The sequence below is a fragment of the Mirounga angustirostris genome, unplaced genomic scaffold (assembly GCF_029215605.1).
Source record: "Mirounga angustirostris isolate CCGP_5_RB_7025 unplaced genomic scaffold, mMirAng1.0.hap1 SCAF_3, whole genome shotgun sequence".
Taxonomy (NCBI): Eukaryota; Metazoa; Chordata; class Mammalia; order Carnivora; family Phocidae; genus Mirounga; species Mirounga angustirostris.
In genome coordinates, this window is record NW_026991711.1 from 78,631,894 (window position 1) to 78,654,585 (window position 22,692).

Consider the following 22,692-nt stretch of genomic DNA (forward strand, 5'->3'; position numbering starts at 1 on the left):
GCTCTCTCACTCTCCCTGTCAAATAAATAAATAAAAATTAAAAAATAAAATAAAATACCACAACAGTTGGCTTTTCCTTTGCACCAAAATGTCAACAATGGAGATAGTCAGTAACCATATTTTCACTTTAGAAATGTTCCTAGAAAGCCACTAATTTAGGAAAGACACAACATTTAGTAACATTGGCAAATCCCACTGGTTTCCATTAAAAAAACAAACAAACAAACACCAAACACTGATGTTTCTAAGGAAAAGTATGTAATATACTTTACTAATTAGTTTTGGTAAAGAATAAGTAGGGATAAAAGACTCCCATGACATCATACGTGTTAATGGAGTACTCTAAAAGTAGAGGGAATGTATTTGTGAAATGTTCTTGATTTCAGGAACATTTCAACCAGACATCTACTTCTTCTCAGACCATTAACATTTCTCTCTTAGAAATTATTGGAATCTGCACAACTTCCTTCTCCTTTTCTATTTCAGGATAGAAAAAGCATGTGGGTAGGCTGGAATACTACTTCTTAACCCTCTGTAGGAGAGCATTATTATTGGATAAATCAAGAAATAACAAGAGTCAGGCATCGGAGGGGAGGTTAAACTAGTAGGTAAATTCTACTGTTTTCCAACGTTGAGATTCTACAACTTCATTGTTTACCCCACCCTAAAATTCATGGCTCCCAGTAATATGAGTTGTCTATAACCCACTTTATAAAGCCTCTAAATTCAATATAATAACTTGAAAAGCTTACTCATCTCCACATTTGATAAAATACTTTTTCCCCCTCCTTTTAAAAAGTATCTAGATGCAAAGTTCTTATGTAATTACACAAAACAAATGCTTTGGAACACAAGGCCCAATCTGAAGCATTATAGGCCTCAAACATTTAATATCACAAACTATTCATTTGCCTACACTTTTGCGGATACATCACTGATCTGCAGTAATGACTCTTCGTAACAGCAACATCTTGTAATCTTTTTTTGGATTGCTATATTTATTGAGTGCCTACTATATGTCATGCACTATGTTAATCATTTAGTTTCACATAATTCTTAAAATAAAAAAGGCCATTCACTGCATTTTGGTTAACTTTGCCCTTTTATAATGAAATAAAAAGCACTTCCTTTGTTTCTCAAGCAATAAAAACCTCACTAATTCACTTTCTCAACTCCCAAGTTGTAGAGATATCAAATACAAGAAACGTGTTGTTTGTTTACAACCTGTTTTCCAGTGGAGAAAATAATGCAATTCTGTTGCAGTGACATTAAAAACAAAACAAAAAAAACACCCTGGGGTGCCTGGGTGGCTCAGTTGGTTAAGCCTCTGCCATCTGCCTTTGGCTCAGGTCATGATCCCTGGGTTCTGGGATGGAGCTGCATGGGGCTCCCTGCTCTGCCCCTCACTCATGCTCTCTTACTCTTTCTCAAATAAATAAATAAAATCTTTAAAAAAAAAATCTCAAAAGTACGGTTTACTTATAACTAGGAAGAATAAATACAGGAAGATTTCAACAGAGGAAAACTTACAAACACTGAAATGAATTTGACTTTCTGCACAGTCCCAGGAATCAGACCAGCACCAAAAGGTCGAAGTCATAGGAAAGTAGATGTCAGCTCAAAAACAAAATAACCCTCTCTTTCGAACAACTTTTCTAATACTTAAAGCTGGTTTGAATACTGAAATAGCTGCTCTCAGGACTACTTGCCTGGAGGTTGTAAAGGAGACTGAAGCACTGGAGGGAAAGTTGAATTACTTTATAAAGTACCTGTCAACATGAATTCCATAACTAACATTGCTATTATGACTTCCTTAAACCCGACAAAACGGGTGACAATGAGTTCTTTCTGAATCCAAGAAGCAGGGTAGTCAAGGTTAGGATTCCTGCTTTTTCACTTTCCAGTATGACACACAGCCCTTGAAAAGAGCTCTCAATGATCTGCTGTCCAAATAAATTTGGAGGAATCTCCTACAGGACCTCCCATTAAGAAAACGAACCTTTCTATCCTGGAATGCCCCCCCCCCCTTTTTTTTTTGGCAAGGAGGGACAGAGAATTAGGACTCCGAGGACAGAGATGTTCTGAAAGGCGGCGCACTCCCAGGAGAGGAAGTGGGGAGACCAGTTCCAAGTGAGATCCTACACTGCGTGGAGCGTGGAAGGAAAAGGAGAGGTCGGGATGGACGGAGTGAAGAGTAGAGACCAGAGAGCTTGCCGGCGTCTCGGGTAATGCCTGGTGATGGTGTGGGGTGTGTTCACCGTGGAGAGAACCCAGCGGCTCGTGGGCACAAGGGCCGAAGAAGCCGAGAGGCTCAGGTGCCGGACAGCACGCATGCGCGGGCCCGTAGCCGCGGCAGTCACCTTCTGGGTCAACCGCCCGGATCTTGCGCGGCGCCGCACTGCAGGCGCCTCCCGCCCCAACGAGGAGGCCTGACTCACTTTCTTCTCCTTCCCGCCGCCCAGAACCCGGCGGCCAAACCAGGCCCGCGGGGCCCGCGACGCCAGCGTCGACGGCGGCTGCGACGGCCTCTGGGAGCGCGTGAGGCTCCGGGGTCGCTGCGGCGATTGGCCGGCCGCGGCGCCCGCTCCCATAATGCAGCGCATGGCGCGTCATTGAAGAGAGACCATGATGGCGGCGGCGCTTGGGCCCCCAGAAGTGATCGCTCAGCTGGAGAACGCGGCCAAAGTTCTGATGGTGAGTACATCGCGACCCCCGCACCCCAGCATCTGCGGGCCTCTGGCTGGCTCTGCCGTGCCAGGCCTTCCCGCTCGCTAAGCTGGCGACCGGCAAAGGCCTCCAGGGAGCCCTGGAAGTGGAGGAGGTGGCGGTGGCGTGGCGCAGGATTCTCCATCCTACTTTCCTTCTGCCTTCGTTGCCCCCTCTTCCTGGGGCTGTCCACTTCCCCTAGGTGTCTGGCACTCCGGTCGGGCGACGGAATATGGTACTGAAGGAAAGAGGGTTTCCTGTGCTACCGTCTTCACCGTACGCCCTGCCCAGCAGACTGGGTCGAGAGCGAGGCGCGGGGAGTGAGGTCCGGGTCATCCCCGCAGGGCTTTAGTCGGGGGACAGTGTGTGCGCCGCTGGGGAGTTGGTGCCAGGAAGGAAGGAAGGGATGGTCCAGCCCAGGTGCTGTGAGCAACCCTTGTTCCCTTCGAGCATGCGGGTCCTCAAGCTCTTTCTCTGACCTGCAGCCACCTCTGGGGTAACCGCAGCCGCCAGCACGTGGAAGGACCGGCAGGATGGAGGGAGGGGAATTTTTGGGACCAAGGTCATTGGGGCAAAACTTAATTAAAGTACCAAGCTCCCTGTGGGTCGCGCATTAAGGAGAGCTGAATTTAAGGTGCTCGTTGACTTCGTTCTTAACACTATACAGTGATCAGTTTGATGAGTATGTTATTTGCCCAGGGAGTTTGAGAAGGCTGAGTTAAAGGATAAAAAAAGTATTGCACGCAGAGAGTAGAAGTAAGGATAAACTATATTCAGTTACTCAGTAAACTGTATTTGTTGTTGTTGTTGTTGTTGTTGTTTTTGGAAGTTAGAGGCTCGTTTGATTGCTTGAATTGATCCAGCCTTTCTAAGAATCGAATACAGCTAGCTTCGTTTTTGTTTTTGTTTTTAAGATTTTATTTATTTATTCGTGAGAGACAGAGAGAGAGAGAGAGAAGCAGAGGGAGAAACAGGCTCCCAAGGAGCAGGGAGCCCGATGCGGGACTCGATCCCAGGACTCTGGGACCATGACCTGAGCCGAAGGCAGACGCTTAACCGTCTGAGCCACCCAGGCGCCCAGCTAGCTTCGTTTTATGTATGTATGTATGTATGTATGTATGTATATGTATATGTATGTATGTATTTAACTAACTTCTTTCCTTTTCCTTCGGTGCTTGGATTATATGTTCGAGCATCACGTTTAAAAGTATTTGAACTAATTCTAGCATAGTTTGTAGTTCCACTTACCAAGTTTTGTTTTCACACACAACACGAGATAGCTCATGAAATTTAACTAACTAAATTTAGAAGTCTAATAAAAGCAGGGTTTACTTGCTTCATTATGAGCAAAGCTACGTGAATCGTTTTGTCAGAAAACTGAGTAAAGTTTTCAGACTCTTCGAAGTTAAGTCCAGAAGAAACTAGCTAGTATTCTCCTTAATAGAGGTTCTTAAAATCCCTGACTTGGTGTTTCCTGAAATACCTGAAAAATTTCTAGGAGCCAGGGACCCTATTGAGACTCTGGAAGGAGTATGTGACCCCAGAAAACACTGCCTTAGTTCTTACATTGATAGGATAAAATTAGTGTCTTGCACTAATTAGCACTTGTGTTTGCCAGTACCAGTACCGTCCCTCTTCCCTGGCAAAGCTGATTTTATTGTCTGTAAGGGAGTAGCTGAGAAGAATAGCAATAAGTATTGTTTATTGAGTGCATACTACATCCAGATACTGTGTGTGATGTTTTACATACTTTATTAATCCTTGCAACAGCTTTACAAGGTTGAGAGAGAGTTTAAGTGGCCCGGATTACGTAATTACTAAGTTGATGGTTTAGGTTCAGAACTCAAATCTGTCTGGCTCTAAAGCTGGGTCTCTTTCTACTCTACCTCACCACCTCTTATATATGTTGTGTAGATATCCATTTACATACTTTTTAATCTTTCCAGAGAATAGTATTGAAAAAAAATGTTATTAAAAATAGGAAATGTGTTTTTCGAAGTTTCCACTTGTCACAAATGTGGACCACAAATGTGTGGTAGGAGTAACAATTACTGCATTATTTCTCGGTATGAAAGCTGAATTCCAGTTTATTATTAGTAGTAACAGCTTACATTCATTAAGTGCTTACTATGTGTGAGGCACTATGCCAGATGCTACCTTATTTAATTCTTACTAACTATGAGGTGGTAATTATTACTTTCATTTTCATTTTATAGACTAAGGGACTGAAACATGTAAATGCTAGATAATTTATCCAAATTTACAGGGAAAGTTGTAGAGTGGGGACACCAACTCAGATTTGTGTGTTACCAGTTTGTGGCTCTTAACCTAAAGGGCAGTGCGACTAGAAAGCAAGTAAATAAATTCATTTGGGGATAGTTAAGATTGTTAAATCTTCAACTATTAAGCATTAGAATATTTTTTAAAAAGGACGAATGATTTTAGCACTTACCCATCATCTGAGGAAATCTCGTTTATAGGAAATTGCTATATATTTTAATTGTTAATATGTTTTGGGATTCAAAGTAATTAATGATGTCTTTCGCAATCATTTTGCTTAATTTTTCCATTTGGTATCCATATATTTCTTTTATGAAATTTGGTGTAGAGTTTTAGTGTGCAGAATAATCTCAAGACATCTTTTAGTACAGAGGCCTTAGTCCACAATGGATATCAGAAGGAAATTGTAAGCAGATTTTTTGGTGCAAACATACATTTTTGGTAATAGGGTTTATAGCTTTTATCAGCATTTCTAAGGAAGTAGAGACCTGAAAAATAAGAACCTAGTCTAAGCATTCTCCCTTCCATTCTACAGATGGGGAAACTGAGGTTCAAAGAGGTAGAAGTGACTTGCCGAAGGTAGGTCACAGAACAAATTAGTGAGAAGAGTGATCCAGAACCTAGATCACCAGACTCCTGTTTCAGAACTTAATAAATTTTTTACTCAGCCATGTTGCTTCTCAAAGTCAACATATTATAATACCATAAATGTTACACTTTATTGCTTGATGGGAAATTTTGAAATGTGTTTTTGGATATTGCAGTTGCTTCATTGTAAATATCTATATTCAGTCCTATTTAGGTTATTGGATAAACTGCCAGATAGTGTAGTAGACCTTTAGAATGAAAAATACATTTATTGATTTTATAGATCTCAACACAGTGATTCTTCCCCTGCCTCAAGTAGTAACAGGGAGTATTTTCTGTAGATGCTTGCAAATACTGCTTAATCTTCTGATTCAAGACAGTGAGGTTACTTGCTAGAAAATAAATTTGAAGGTGAAAAAACTAGAATGAGGATGGACTTCTGTAGGTTAGCAGCTGTGCAAGTGAAGTTATCTATTCTGAAAGCATTGTGCAGATGGAAAATTATTTAAATAGGTCCTGAACGTTTCTTCTGCAAAAAAGATTCCATTTATTGGCTTTGCTTAAGATACCTAACCCTACATTTTTGAGAGTATATTAAATATATACTAGAGTAAGTAAAGTTGACCACACTTTAGTGCTAACATTCTTATTAGTGAGAGTCTTCTCTCTGACTGCATGAATTTAGTACATTACATTACAGACCTGAAAATTTGGTGTTGTAGACACATTTTCTGTTATTTAAAATTATAGCAGTAATACTGGAACATATTTTAAAGTATAGCACACAAATACACAATAAAAAATGAATCTCCCTCTTCTTCCTTTCCCCACTCTCAGTCCCCCTTCCCTAAGCAGTCTGTATTAAGTTTGAATATGCCTTTTTTCCTGTGCTTTTATAATACACATTATATAGTTTTTCTTTTTTTTTTACATGAATGAGAATACTATAAAATATCCTTAACTTAAAAAATTTTGCAGATACCTTTCTGAATAGTAAGAAATTCAAGTTGTGCAGAAAGGTGTATAGGGGAAAGTAAAAGTTCCCTAAGGTCCCATTGCCTTTTCAGACATGACGGTTTCTTGAGTACACATGTTAAAAATCTCTAGGCGGGGCGCCTAGGTGGCGCAGTTGGTTAAGCATCCCACTCTTTTTTTTTTTTTTTTTAAAGATTTTATTTATTTATTTGAGACAGAGAATGAGAGAGAGAGAGCACATGAGAGGGGGGAGGGTCAGAGGGAGAAGCAGACTCCCTGCCAAGCAGGGAGCCCGATGCCGGACTCGATCCAGGGACTCCAGGATCATGACCTGAGCCGAAGGCAGTCGCCCAACCAACTGAGCCACCCAGGCGCCCCAAGCATCCCACTCTTGATTTCGGCTCAGGTCATGATCGAGCCCTGAGTTGGTCTCCGTGCTCAGGGCAGAGTCGGCTTGAGATTCTCTCCCTTTCCCCCTCCCCCACCGTGTGTGTGTGTGTGTGTGTGTGTGTGTGTGTGGGTGGGTGTGTGAGTGTGTATGCGTATGCATGCGTGCGCATACACATTTTCTTAAATGAATAAATCTAAAAAAAATCTCTAGTCATATAAGAGCATACATATATCATTTTTATTTTTTATTTTTTCATTTGTTTGGTTTCTTTTTATACCATGTAAATATTTATTTGTGGATAATTATAAATCAGTAGGACCAGCATAAAAGTAACACAGTGTCTACAATGCCGATAGCAATTTTACGATTATAAACACATCCAACATAGAGTGTACATAGGGCTGGTAGACCCCAAGGTTAACAAAATCATGTCTGAACCTCACAGAGATGGTCATTCCCTCGCAGCTGGGACCAAGGGGTGACAGGGACCTTGTTCTGAGGCTGCATAACTGCCCCCGCCTTCAAGAAGTGCACATATCATTTTTAAAATGTATATTTTTACACTAATGAAATTGTGTAATCCATATCTTCCTGTGCCTTTCTTTACTCACCTCCTTGTGGATGGATTGTAAAGGAAGTTTATTTCCATTTTGTGTGTGTGCGTGAATAGATATAAAATGTAGGATGTGTTTTAATTTTAGAGACATCATAATGGAAAAGTAGTGTTCTTTTAGTATTAATAGCATATTTGTTTGAACAGTAAACCTGAAAAATGCTTTATTTATTTTCTTGAATTTCTTGAATTTCCTATTTTGTTTTCCTGGCTTGCTTGAGCTGTTAGAGATTGTCCTTTGTGAGTGTGTGTAGTGCTAATATAAGATGTTGTAGAGTACATATGTTAACTGATACTTCAAAGAAAAATAATTTACTACAATTGTTTTAAAACCAAAATGGATTTAGTAAGTGTAAATGCAGCTTTAATTAGAGCGATTTTATGATTGGTTATCATGGTTTTTATTGTAGTGGAATCTGGTTATTATTTTGAAAGCATCTGCAAAATTGTAGTGAGATATTAAAAGTTCTTTATTCTCACATCAATCCTGTGAAGTAAATAGAAGAGATATTAAACTTTGTAAAGAAAATCTGAGATTCAGAGATGGTAAGTGATTTGCCTGCGGTCCCATAGCTGGTTTGGATTTGGAGTTAAGTCTGGCCATTCATTCGTTCTAGAGCATTTCTTCCATATGTATTTGCTAGGCATAATGCTGTGTATGCTAAGGAGATAGGTGAAAGACATTGTTTTCAAGGAGAGCATAGTCCAATGGGGGAGAAAGGCAAAACTATTAAGCAATTGTTAGGTAACATAATGGAAGTATAAACTAGTGCTCTGAGAGTACAGAGGAGGGACATCTATCTCAGACTGAGTTGGGGACCTAGAAAAGGGCTTCTTGGAACAGGAGATCCTTAAGCGGAGTAGTCAATGAAGGACAAGTTGGAGTTTTCCAGTTGGGTGAGGGGTATCCCAAGTAGAGGGATATATTTGTATGAAGGCCTGAGAAAACTGAATGCCATATGTGTGGGGAGTATTTGAGCATTTATTTATTTATTTAAGATTTATTTATTTTAGGGGCGCCTGGGTGGCTCAGTCATTAAGCATTTGCCTTTGGCTCAGTTCATGATCCCAGGGTCCTGGGATCGAGCCCCGCATCAGGCTCCCTGCTCAGAGGGAAGCCTGCTTCTCCCTCTCCTTCTGCTCCTGCTTGTGTTCCCTCTCTCGCTATGTAGTGGGGGGAGGGGCAGAGGGAGAAGGAGAGAAGCACAGTCCCCGCTGAGTGTGGAGCCCAATAAGGCAGGGCTCCATACCATGACCCGAGCTGAAACAAGAGTAGGACATGCAACTGACTGAGCCGCTTCTATGTATAAGGTGCAATGCTTTATTTTTTTGTAATCAGTAATGAACATGTCATGAATTTAAGAATTTTGATTGTAGCATTTACTTTTCTTATTGGAAAGATGCATTATATTGAGTAAGCATTTTTCTTTTTTTTTTTTTAAGATTTTATTTATTTGAGATAGAGATAGTGAGAGGAGAGGGAGAAGCAGGTTCCCTGCTGAGCCCAGCGCTGGGCTTGATCCCAGGACTCCAGGATCATGACCTAAGCTGAATGCAGACACTTAACTGACTGAGCCACCCAGGCGCCCCCATTTTTATTTATTTCAATTTTGTCTTTTAGTCTCTGTTGTGGCACTAGATATTAGAATACTGGCACTAATAGTTTTTTTCCAAAAACTAGTTAGTGGGGAATTTTTATTTAAAGTTCAATTAAAGGGGCGCCTGGGTGGCTCAGTCGTTAAGCGTCTGCCTTCGGCTCAGGTCGTGATCCCGGGGTCCTGGGATCAAGCCCCACATGGGGCTCCCTGCTCCGCGGGAAGCCTGCTTCTCCCTCTCTCACTTCCCCTGCTTGTGTTCCCTCTCTCACTGTCTCTCTTTGTCAAATAAATAATAAAATCTTTTAAAAAAAAATAAATAAAAAATAAAGTTCAATTAAATGTGTATTTTGCAGTTGGACTTGTGTCATACTCCACTAATTGGAACATGGCCAGTGATCCAGAGAAATGTGAAAAGACCTTTGAAATCATCCATAGATACCTAGAAGGCAGTTGATAAAATTTAACAGCCTTTCATGATTAAAAATTCAATAAACTAGGAATTGACTTAAAAAATACAATAAAGTTCTTTCAAACCACTAGTAAATGGTGATATTCTTACGAGTAAAATAGGGAGTCATAATATAATTATTACTTAACACGTGGAGGGCCTAGCTGATACAGTAAGATAAGAAAAAGGAGTAAGTACAAATATTGGAAAGAAAAGTAAAAAAGATAATTATTTGCAGATGATATCCAGAAAAAAAAAAATCCAAGGAAATTAAACTATTAGAACTATTAGAATAGTGGGACACCTGGGTGGCTCAGTTGGTTGAGCATCTATCTGCCTTTGGCTCAGGTCATGGTCCCAGGGTCCTGGGATCAAGTTTCGTATCTGGCTCCTTGCTCAGTGGGGAGCCTGCTTCTTCCTCTGCCTGCTCTACCTGCAACTCCCCCTGCTTGTGCTCTCTCTTTCTCTCTCTCTCTGACAAATAAATAAAATCTTAAAAAAAAAAAAAAGAACTATTAGAATAGTTATTTGGTCACATGGCCAGATATAAGACATAAACCAATTGTAAGATTTCTTTTCTATCAACAGTGATCAAGTTAAAATTGGAAAAAAAGACCTCATTCCTTCAGTTATAAAAACTGTAGGAATAAATTATAGAACACTATTAAACATGCAACTTTTTATGAAGAAAAGTATATAGCTTATCTGAAGAATACAAAAGGAAATCTGAATTAGATGAAGGCTGTGTTCCTCAATTCAAAGAATTAATTTGGTAAGGTGGCAATTCCTCCCTCATTAATCTATAAATTGAATGTAACGTCAATCAAAATCTTTCTTTCCTCCTCACCCTTTTCTGAGGTGGGAGAAAAATATGACTAATTAATTAGAAAATATATCTGGAAGAATAGTTGTATGAGAATAACAGCATTTTTTAAAAAGGAAAATGAAGGGTTTGGAGGACTTGATGTACAGTTACTAAAATTTATTCAAAAGTAACAGTAATTGAGGGGCACCTGGGTGGCTCAGTTGGTGGAGCCTGCGACTCCCAAGACCCACATTGGGTGTACAGATTACTTAAAAATAAAATCTTTAATAAAGTAAAATAAATAAACAATTAAAAAAGCTACAGTAATTGAAACACTGTAGTGCTGGCATGGGAAAAGAATAGAAAATTGAAAGAATGGTCCAAAAACAGAACTTTGATTAAAATGATATTTCACGGGTGCCTGGGTAACTCAGATGGTTAAGCGTCTGCCTTTGTCTCAGGTCATGATCCCAGGGTCCTGGGATCGAGTCCCGCATCAGTCTCCCTGCTCAGCGGGAGCCTGCTTCTCCCTCTCCCACTTCCCCTGCTTGTGCTTTCTCTCTCTCTGTCAAATAAATTAAAAAAAAATCTTAAAAAATAAAATAAAATAAAATGATATTTCACATTGTGAAGGTAACAGATAATGGAAAAACAGACTATGCTTTAATGCTAGCCAGAGGTATAAAAAATTAAAACTTTCTGGTAGATGGTGATATGTTAGCCTCTGGAACTCACAAGAAATGTGGGTCTAATATATGGTAGTGTTATTTTTTTTAATGGAAAGATCAAAATGGACATGGAAAGAACCTCAGATTGAGGGTAAAAAGTGAAGGACAGAATATATGATCTTGTTTTTGTTTTCTAAATAAAAAAAAAATCTTTGCATATATTTGTATATGTATAGAAACAATTGGAAGATATATACTAAGTTTTTAAGAATGGGTATCTAGAGAATGGGATTGGAAGTGGAAAGAATCCTTTCTACATTTCAATATAGTTTGAATTTTTTACAATATAAAACATTGAGTCACATTAATATCTCATTCTGATAAATTTGAATGTTGTATGTATTTTTAAAGTCTATGATTACTTTCTTGACTATTCTTTATTTATCTCAAAATTAAAAGCTGTCTCATGGCTGAGGCTGAATAAAAATTACATTTGTAAGTTAGGTCCCATTTCTGCAGTTTTCTTTAATCAGTGCTAGTTAAGCATAATCTTGCTAGCAAATAAAAGGAAGAAAACTATTTTGAGAAAGCTACTAGAAAACCAATAAAGTTTATTTTGGAGAAGGGATATGGATTTATTCTCAGGCCAAGTTCTATTCACTTATAATGGTGGGAAAAATTAGGCCCACTATAAAATGGCAAAGAGAATATTCTAAAGTAGGGGCTTTCAAAGTTTAGAAGGTGCATAATTATTCTTAGGGTGGTTGTTAAAACCGTAGAATGCTATCTTATCTGTAAAGGTTCTGATTTCCTAGGCTATGTCTCATTTCATTCTTCCAACTTTAATGGCTTCCACAATAGGGTTCTGAAAGCTCAGCGTGGTTGTTGGCCCCTGCCTCATCTTCCAGCCATAAGCCAATTCCTGTCTACTTTCTTTGTTTCCCAGCCAGGGCTGGCTACATAATTTGTGGGGCCTCATGTAAAATGAAAATGTGGGGCTCCTTGTTCAAAAAGCAGGGAAGAAGTGCCATTAGAGGCTTTAAAACATAAAGCTTTTTCCTTTATATTTTATACTTACAAAATATAGTAGGAGTAATAATGCTTTCTGGATAACAGCAAATTTATAAATTGTAAAAGTATTTTGGTATAATTTTACATAATATAATAACATTTTATGTGGAATCTTGATTGGTCGTAAGATATATTTGGCTTTTCTACAAATTTATTAGGTCATCAGAATTTTTACTTTTAGCTAGTTTGTTTTCAGTTGGTATAATTGAAAGTGATGTCAGTTGCTCTTGGCAAATGCGAGATTGTAAATTTTTGATAATTATTTTGAATAGGATCTTTCTACTGATGCAGCTATTACTAGAGTTATATTTTATAGGCTGTGACAACTTTGGGATAAATTTCTGGCTAATTATTTACAAATACAAATTTTAGAGCTTTGATTCTTACAGAACTTTTTTTTTTTAAAGACTTCATACTGAATTTAATTTTAGATGTAACTATACAATATTTTAATGTTTCTTTTAACAATTCTTGTTACTTGTAGAGGTCATAGAAGAAACCAAAAGTAGCTTGCTTAATGATTTATGTATGATTAAATTTATATACAATTAAAGATGTGTTTTTATGCATCTTGCCATTGTGTCTTCAGTTATAAAAGAAAAATTAAATTGTCTTTGTGATTAATAAATGTCTTTCATATAATAAATTGTCTTTCTGATTAATAAAATTGTCTTTCAGAGCTTTATACTAAAATAGTATCTTTTCTGTTGAATACAATTTTTATTTCCAAGCCTGGAGACTTTTGCTTTGCTGTAGAAGTTTTGAAAACCAGAGACTCTAAACTCTGAAGAATTCTAATAACTCCCTGAAATGCTTTATTGCAATGTCTATTTGTACAATTTTCTTCTGTAATTTACTGACAAAGTTTACTCCTTGAGTTCTTGTCACAGTGCTTAGACTGGAAAGTTAATGTTTGTGCAGGTGCCTCAGGGATAGGGTTGGGGCATGAGCAGGCAAGGTGGCTTCCCATGGTAGGTTCTGGAGCTGCTGCTAGTTGGGCCCAGCTTTGATCAGAGCCACCTTGGGACTCGAGGCACCCCAGACTGCCTTGAGGCACATGCATGTGTCCCAGGCCACCATCCTGTCTTCGCAGCTCCTGCACATGCTCTCTTGTCCCACTGGGCTTCACCTGCAAAACATAAGTTCAGAAATAAAATTATTAAGAATTTAAAAATGGCAACAGCAAAGTATCAAATTAAGCATGGGGCCTTTTAGAGAGTTGGGCCTTATGAGACTGCACAGGTCACACTCTTGAAGCTGACCTTAGCCTACAGCTTGAGGGGCTTTAGTCCATTATATTTGAGTTGCTTCCTCCTTCTGGAACTTCATGTGTATGTATTCCCTTGGCTTGGAACACTGTTCTCCCCTTTCTTCCTAGTTAACATTTAATTCTTCAGATCTTAATGTAGTTTACTTTATGAAAGAAGCCTGACCACTCTTAGGTTAAATTGTTTTTTCATAACATCATCTACTTTAGTAATATTTATTATACCTGCCATTTTATGGTATTTATTTGTACGATTGACTCACCTAGTAGGTTGTAAGCTCCATGAGGACAGGAGTTCTGTTTCTGCTTATCATTGACTCATTGTTGTGTCTGAAGCATCTAGCACATTGCCTGGCATATAGTAGACATTTGGTAGTAATTTATGGACTGAAATATATGAACAGATTGCTATAGGGGAAGGCCTAGAGTATAGTGGTAGGTTTCAGAGACAGATGCAGGTTTGAATTGAGGTTTTATTACTGCTTGCTTTTTGCAAGGCATTGAGTAAGTTTTTATCTATTCAGCTTCTTAGAACACTTCTGTTGCTTTTTCTCTGTCTCAGCCACGCCAGTTCTCTTTTCAGTCTTTCACTTTCCTGTTCTTCATCCTGCCCCAGGACCTTTCATATACTTTTCCCTCTGCTTAGAATGTTCTTCACTTTCACCTAACCCTTCAGGTATCTCCACAGTCATTTTGAGGAAAACCTTTCTTAGCTTCCCTGAAAGGTGAGATTCATCTGTCCTACACTTAGATAACTGTGTAGTTCTTTCATAACACCTGCCACATTTGAAAATTTACATTTATTTGTGTGATTAACAAATAAATGTTGGTCTTCCTTGTTAGACTCCAATATGTATTAGTTCAAGGATCTTGTTTGCATATAGTATTTGCTCAATAATATTTGAATGAAAAAAGTGCACGAATAAATGAGGAAGGAAGTACTATGAGATGAGCCTAGGGAATGGGGAAATAGGCAGGGTCTGGGTTATCTTAAGGCCTTATTTGCCACAATAATTTAGCTTGAATTCACCCAGTAGTGGTGACTTGACAGACCTGTGGTTCGATAAGTGAAAATCTGATTGAGGGAAGCAAGATGGAAGGTAGGAAGACCAGTTAGGAGGCCGTTGAAGTTGTTCAGCAAAGAGCTGATGAAATTCTGAACAAAGTTAGGGTATGGGGGGGGATAAACTAATATTTAAAAAAATTTTTTAATGCCACAGTGACTCTTATGGGAAAGGAGAATGAATACATATTTGGGGGAAGCTTACCTTACAATGGCTTGTAGAAGCTCAAAATTTCTTAACTTTTTTCTTAAAAGTTAATGGAAATTTCATTCTAATTCGTAATATATCCACGTTTTAATATAAAATTATTTGACCCCAATCTTTGAATAAGATTAATAACGTTAAAAAGCTGGCCTGTCTTTATTCTGTGGTTTTGTGGCAGGGGTTAGAAAACTAATTAGAGAACAGCAGTAGTATGATAGCTACTCAGATGAGATATTAGAAAAATCACCCTGTTGCTTATGTTAGTAAGCACACATGGAAAATTACTGAAATTTAGAAATTGTGGAAAGGCGGTATAACGTAGAGGCTCCAGAGCCAGACTATTTGGATTCTTCTTGGCTTCCGACTAGCTGTGTGACATTTGGCAAATCGTTTAACCTCCGTGTGTCTGTTTCTTCATCTCTACAATAGAAAAATAATAGTACCTATCTCATGTAGTTAATGTTAAGAATAAATGATTTCATTTACATTAAAAGAAAGTGTTTAGCAAAGCTCCTGACACATGTAAGTCCTCTATAAGTATTGTTATTTTGTACTTTAATGTATCAGATAACTTTGCATCAAAGCACATAAATCAAGGCAACCTTAGAGTAAGCACTCAATAAATATTTGTTGAGTTAATTAAATTTCTAGTAGAGTAGTGCTGATAGAACTTTCTGGTTGATGGAAATGTTCTATATATCCACACTCTCCAATACAGTAGCTGGTAGCAACATGTGGCTATTGAGCACTTCAAATGGGCTAGTGCAGTGGAGCAACTAAAATTTTAATTTTAATTAATTTAAATAGCCACATGTGGGTAGTGGCTGCCATATTGGGCAGCATAGATCTAGAGTGTGGCTGTGTGTCTCTTTGTATTCATCTTCTGATTGGTAAATATTGATTCCAGATTTCAAATAATTATTAGATTCTGTCATTACTTCTGGTTGTTGCATTCCCACTGTTTAAATGCAGTATGTACTAATTTAGATATCAACTGCTGCATCTTCAATAGATTTTACCTTGGGGCACTTGGGTGACTCAGTAGGTTAGGTGTTTGCCTTTGGCTTGGGTCATGATCACAGGGTCTCAGGATCGAACCCCATGTCTGGCTCCCTGCTCAGCGGGGAGCCTGTTTCTCCCTCTCCCTCTGCCTGCAGTTCCCTCTGCTAGTGCACATGTGCTCTCTTTCTCTCTCTCTCCGTCAAATAAAATCTTTAAAAAATATATAGATTTTACCTTGTTATTCTGATTTTTGTACTAGAATCATCAAAACACATACTTCTGGAAACATTGGTGGCACATAACATTGATGAAGAGAAGATAGCCAAATTCTTTGCTTCATAATTATAATTTTCCTTTTTTGATTTATAAACACCAATTAGAATGATCAAGACAATGAATTTTTCATCACCTTTATATACACACCTACATTTTAACATTTGTCCACTTATGAACTATATCAATTTTTTTTTATGCAGACCTAATAAAAGAGTAAGAATAAAAAATAGTGTCATATATCCTCTTAACAAAACAAGCTGATCCAGGTTCTTGTTCCAGAATATTGGGCAATGAGGTAATTCTTGTGTAATGACTGACTGGATGAGAATACCATCATTTCTTTTTGTCCTTGGAAGTATGTGGTTCATACATTGATTCTTGTCTTTGAGAAAACTAGGGCATTGCCATTATTGACATTGTGGTCTGGCATGTGTGTCTTGGGATGTTTAGCAGCATCTTTACCCTTGATCCACTAGTTACCAGTAGCACTTCCCAGTTGTGGCAACCAAAAATGTCTCTAGACCCTGCCAGACATCCCCTGGGGGATCAAAATTGCCTAAGTTGAGAGCCATTGATCTAGAATATCATCATCTGTAGACTCAGGGTCTGAGATTACATTTATATGATCAATTTTATCATCATAGAGTCTTGTCCATTAGAATTTTCTGCAGTGATAGGATTTGCTTTGTTGTCTAATGTGCTAGCCACCAGCAACACTTGGCTCTTAAGCACTTGAAATGTGGCTAGTGCAACTGAGGAACTAAATTTTTAATTTAAGTTAATTTAAACAACCACATGTGGCTACTATGTTGGACAGTACAGGTCTAGAGTGCTGTTCTTTTGTCTTTGTGCATCATCTTCTGATTCACATCATAATTGTGTCTTGTCCGTCTTTTTCTCTTTCTTATTATGGGTGAAAATTAAAAAAATTCTGAATTCTTAGCATTATTGAATGAAACCTTAAAAAAAAAGGTGAATATGGTGTTTCCATATTTTATACGTTCTTGAAAGGTCATGCTATATCTTGAGCAATGTAGTAAAAGAAAAATTGAGGCTAATGTAATAGTGTTGATTTATTTTGCTATTGCATTACTTTTCTAGGTGGTTTCATCATTTCTTATTTTTTAATTTTGTTGTTAGTTTAGCATTAGCATAGTTGGGAATAGTTGATGAGTTCTGATGGAATAGTCCTTAGAATGGTGAAATGGTAAAGTGTTTCAAGATATAAAAAATGTGATTATTAAGATTCCATTATGAATCTTATAGAAGGGTCTGGTGGGTTCATAAATGACTTCAAATTAGAATGAATTTTATTCTGTTTTTTAAAAAGTAAAGCTTTTCTTTATTCTTTGAAATACCTCTAAGAAAAAAACAAAAATCAGGGCGCCTGGGTGGCTCAGTTGGTTAAGTGTCGGACTTCTGATTTCATCTCAGGTCAGGATCTCAGGGTCCTGAGATCTAGCCTGCACTGGGCTCCTTGCTGACCATGGAGCCTGCTTAAGATCTCTCTCCCTTTCCCTCTCCTCCTCCCCACCAGGTGTGAACACTTTCTCTCTCTCTCCCTCCCTCTCTAAAAAAGGAAGAGAAAAGAAAAGAAAGAAAAGTCACAAAATATCAAGCATTACAACTAGTTATTAAAAAAAAACAAACCAAAAAACTTGCTTATTAAAGAAAAAAACTCCAAAAATTGAGTCCACTGGACCCTGATGGTATACTGACACTTGTGGATGGTTTAAGGGAATGCCTTTATTGACTCAGCATTATTGTGATGTTTGCTGTGGGTTTTTTTGTGCATTCTTTTTATCTGGTTAAGGAAGTTTCCATTTATTCCTATTTTGCCAAAAGTTTAGTCATGGATCTTATTAAGAATGTTTCTGCATTCTTTCTTCTTTAGTATGTTAATGTGGTGAAAGACATTAGTTTTCTAATGTTAACCCAGCTTTGCATTCCTGGGATAAACTAAGTTGGTCACAGTGTACATTATTACTTTTATTTAAAAAAGTCCATTGTTGTATTTGGTATATGAACTGTCTTTTAAGATTTTTCCATCTCTGTTCGTGAGTAAGCGTGGCCTGTAAGTTTCTTTTCTTATACTGTTCTCATCTGGTTTTGGTATCAGCATATTTATAATGATATGCTGACTTCTTAAAATAGGTTGAAGAGTGTTCCCTCTTTTGTACTCTTGAAATCTGTAGGATTGGAATGATTTATTCCCTGGTGTTTGGTAAAATCTGGATTGGGGGGCTTAAAAGAAAAAATATTTCAAACTGATTCAATTTACTTAATAGTTGTAGGACCGTTTAAGTTTTCTATTTCTTCTTAAGTTAGTTTTATTTTTCTAAGAATTTGTCCATATTACATAAATTATGTTTATCACCATAATGTTGTTATTCTTTCAATATCTCTATTAGTCAAGACCTGTGTAGTTACAGTTTTTTTAATCTTGCCTGCTTAAATTCTTATTGTCTCTTCACCCCTCTTGCCTGAGTCTTACCAGTTTTATTAGTCATTCCAAAGAAACAACTTTTGGCTTTTTTTGTTTATATTTACTGTATATGTAATTTCTGTTTCATCATTTTCTGCTCTTTATTATTTTCTTCATTCTATTTTTTGGGAGTAGGTTCTGCTATTTTTCTAAGTTCTTAGGTTAGAGGTTTAGCTTATTTGTTTTAACCTTCTTAAATTTCCAACATAAGCATTTAAGGCTATGCATTTACCAATTGTACTCAACCTGCATATCACAGATTTTTGATATGAAGTATTTTGGGTCAGTGTTTTCTATTATTCTTTCTTCTTTTATCCTTGAATTTTTCTTTTTTTTAAAATTTCTTTTAAAGATTTATTTATTTGAGAGGGGGCGAGGTGGGTATAGATGGAGAGGAAGAATCCTCAAGCAGACTCCCAGCTGAGTGGGGAGTCTGATCAGGGCTCGATCCCAGGACTCTGAGAGCATGACCTGACAAGAGTCAGACACTTGACTGAGCCACCAGGCACGCCATCCTTGAATTTTTCTAGTTTTTGTTTTTAGTCAAGTTCTAACTTAATTGCTTTGTGAGAATATGTTATGTACATATCAGTTATTTAAAATTTTTTGTTTGACTACGCCCTATGGCCTAGTGTGTTGTCAGTTTACATTCAGTGTGTATTTGAAAAGAATGTGTGATATCCAGTTAAAGGGGCAAGGTATTTATGCCTCTTAAATTAAGCTTGTTAAATCTTGTTGTCTCCTTAAGCTAGCAGTTATGGACAGAGATAGATTAGTGGATTTGTTGGTAGTCCTCTCATTTTTGCTTTATATATATTGGAGGCTGTATATTTACATACTGCTTCAGTTAACCCTTTAATGATTATTAGATGACCCTCTTCTTTTTAGTAACATTTTACTTTAAATTCTGGGTTTTTTTCCCTGCTGTTATCATAGTTATATCAATTTCATTACCTTCTGATGACAGTTGGCTTGGCATGTTTTTTTTCCAGCCTTTTCAGCCTTTCTATGCCCTTGGGTTTTTGTATGCACAAAGTTGGATTTTCTTTTTTATCCAGCCTGACAGTCTCAGTTTTTTAATCTGCAGCTTAGTTTATTTATATTTATTTGTGATTACTGATAAGTTACATGTTTTTGTTATCTTATTTTGTGTATGTGTATATGGTCCTTCCTTTTGCTTTCTTTTGGGGTTTGATAATCTTTTGTTTCTCATTCCATAGTTTGTGTGTTGTATTGTATATATTCTCTATTTTCTTGACCATGGCAGACATTTTAGTATGCATACTCAATTTATTTTTATTTATTTATTTATTTATTTTTAAGATTTTATTTATTTGCGAGAGAGAGAATGAGAGACAGAGAGCATGAGAGGGAGGAGGGTCAGAGGGAGAAGCAGACTCCCTGCTGAGCAGGGAGCCCGATGTGGGACTTGATCCAGGGACTCCAGGATCATGACCTGAGCCGAAGGCAGTCGCTTAACCAACTGAGCCACCCAGACGCCCTGCATAGTCAATTTAAAGTTAATCTGTATATGCTATCTCAGTCAGAACAGTACAAGAACTTAAAACCACCTCTCCTGATTTATGTTCTATATATTGTCCAAAGTCTTAATCACCTTTATTAATTTCACAAATTAATCATTTTTAAAATATCAATATTTGTTCAGATTTATTCACATAATCAATTTCTTTGTCCATAGTCCTTTGCATTCAAGGCTTTCCTTCTGGGATCACTTTCCTTCTTGGCGTATATCCTTCAGAATTTCCTAAAGGAAGAGTGTTTCAGTAATAAGAGTTTTTATTTGGTTTTTATTTGCAGGAACATGTCATCAATTACATTTTAATCCTTGAAAGGTGTTTCCTGGATCTACATTTCTAAGTTAATAGTTATTTTCTGTCAGTACTCTGAAAACAGTACTACTGTTTTCTCTCTAGTCTGGTTTCTCCTTGCTTTAAGAAATCTCTTTCAATCTGTTACTTCGTTGAAGGTAATCTATCTTTCTTTGGCTGTTTTTCAGATCTCTTTAATTTTTGAATTGAAGTCTTCAGTTTCACTGTGGTATCAGTAATATAATTTTTTTCTTTTTTATTGTTTGGATTCATTGAGCTTTCTGACTGAGTTTTAGTGTTTCTCATAAATTTTGGAATTTACTTATCAATTTGGAATACTTCCTGCCATTATTTTTTGAATCTTTATTTTTCCCATCCTTACTGGATGCTGTGTCAGTCAAGATCCTGGCAAAGGAACACTCAAAGAGGTCATTGAAAAGAGTTAGTGAAGAGGCTGTTGACAGAGGTTGTGGAGGGGTAAGGTGTAAGGGAACCGCAGTGGATGGGGAAGCCTTTGTTGGGGACTGAATGTGCAGGGAGGGAGAGTGAAGAGTTTGAGAGAGTTGCAGCTGTAGGAGAGAATAGCCTGACAGGAGCTGTGGCTTTTGGTGGAGAAAAGGTGCCACTGGAGCTGGGGGAAGAGGGTGAGGAAGCCTGGATGATATGGTTTCTATAGGTTAGTTTCCTGGGGCTCTAACCTTCACTTTGTCCTCCAAGACTTTTAATGTTTGTGCCTTTCCTCATTCTGAATAATTTTTTGTATCTGTTTTCAGTTTTTTCCTCAGTGTGTCTAATGTGCTTTTTAATCTATCCATTAAGTTTTTAACATTTTTTGAGGCATTTTAATATACAATAAAATTCACAAATCTTGGGTGGCTAGTTTGATGATTTTGGTCAGTTGTATATACCCCTGTAACTACCATCTAAGCAAGATATATGTTTATAAATATTTAAATTTCTCTTGTTATGTTGTTCCTAAGAGATCTGTTGTGTTATCTTGCTCCTTAATTTAACGTTTTTGAGTACTTTCACAGAGTTCTACAGCCATCACCACTATCTCCAGAATTTTTCCATTATCCCAAACTGAAACTCTGTACTCATTAAATAATAATTCCCCATTTCTCCCCACCACCCACCCCAGGCAACCACTATTCTGCTTTCTTTGTTCAGATTTATTCACATAATCAATTTCAACTCTATGAGTTTAACTATTTTAGATACCTTATATAAGTGGAATTACATGGCATTTTTCTTATTTTTTGCTTATTTCACGTAGCAAATTGTTTCCAAGATTCATTCCTGTTGTAGCATGTATCAAAAATTCATTCCTTTTTAAGGCTGAATATATGCCATTATATGTGTATATTTATTACCTTTTGTTTATTTATTGATCCATCAGTGGACATGTGGTTGTTTCCACCTTTTCGCTTTTGGGAGTAATACTGCTATGGACATTGGTGTATGGTCTGTTTAAGCCCTGCTTTTAATTCTTTTGAGTACGTACCTAGAGGTGGAATGCTGTCTTGTGTGGTAATATTTTTTTGAGGAACTGCCATGCTGTCTTTCATAGTGGCTGCATTAAAAGAAAACAAAAAAACAAAAAAAACTACATGTTTTACATTCCCACCAGTAATGGTTCCAGTTTCTCCACATCTTTGCCAACAACTGTTACTTGCTTTTCTTCTTTCTTTCTCTTGCTCTCTTTCTTTTTTTTTTAAGATTTTTATTTATTCATTTGAGACAGAGAGATTCAGAGAGAGAGAGAACATAAGCAGGAGGAGAGGCAGAGGGAGAGGGAGAAGCAGACTCCCCACTGAGCAGGGAGCCCAACATGGGGCTCGATCCCAGGACCTGGAGATCATGACCTGAGCAGAAGGCAGATGCTTAACCATCTGTGCCACCCAGGCTCCCCTCTCTCTTTCTTTCTTTCTTGGTCATTCTCCTAGATGTAAAGTAGAATCTCATTGTAGTTTTGATTTGCATTTCCCTAATGATGAGTGAGGTTGGAATCTGTGCTTACTGGCAGTTTGTATGTCTTCTTTGGAGAAATGTATATTCAGGGGCTGCCTGGGTAGCTCAGTTGGTTAAGCATCTGCCTTCTACTCAGGTCATGATCTCGGGGTCCTCAGATGGAACCCCATGTCAGGCTCTCTGCTCAGCAGGGAGTCTGCATCTCCCTCTCCCTCTGCTTTCTCTCCCTCTCTCAAGTAAATAAAATCTTAAAAAAAAAATGTGGGGCGCCTGGGTGGCTCAGTTGGTTAAGCGACTGCCTTCGGCTTGGGTCATGATCCCGGAGTCCTGGGATTGAGCCCCACGTCGGGCTCCCCATGCAGCGGGGAGCCTGCTTCTCCCTCTGCCTGCTCCTCCCCCTGCTTGTGCTCACTCTGTCAAATAAATAAAATCTTTCCAAAAAAAATGTATA

At 37.9% G+C, this 22,692-nt stretch overlaps 1 protein-coding gene across 4 annotated transcripts in view; it reads left to right on the forward strand.

Annotated features, from left to right (window-relative positions):
- Positions 1-2,162: 2,162 nt before the first annotated feature.
- XPO4 (exportin 4) overlaps positions 2,163-22,692 on the forward strand; it is a 140,151-nt gene continuing 119,621 nt past the window's right edge. For 2 of the 4 annotated variants that reach the window (XM_064586305.1, XM_064586306.1), the window contains exon 1: positions 2,515-2,694. In XM_064586305.1, the coding sequence (XP_064442375.1) occupies positions 2,626-2,694 (69 nt within the window). In that variant the 5' untranslated portion in view covers positions 2,515-2,625. Of the gene's footprint in view, positions 2,695-3,620; positions 3,803-22,692 lie in introns of all 4 variants that reach the window. The other 2 variants (XM_064586303.1, XM_064586304.1) reach the window with 2 other exon arrangements.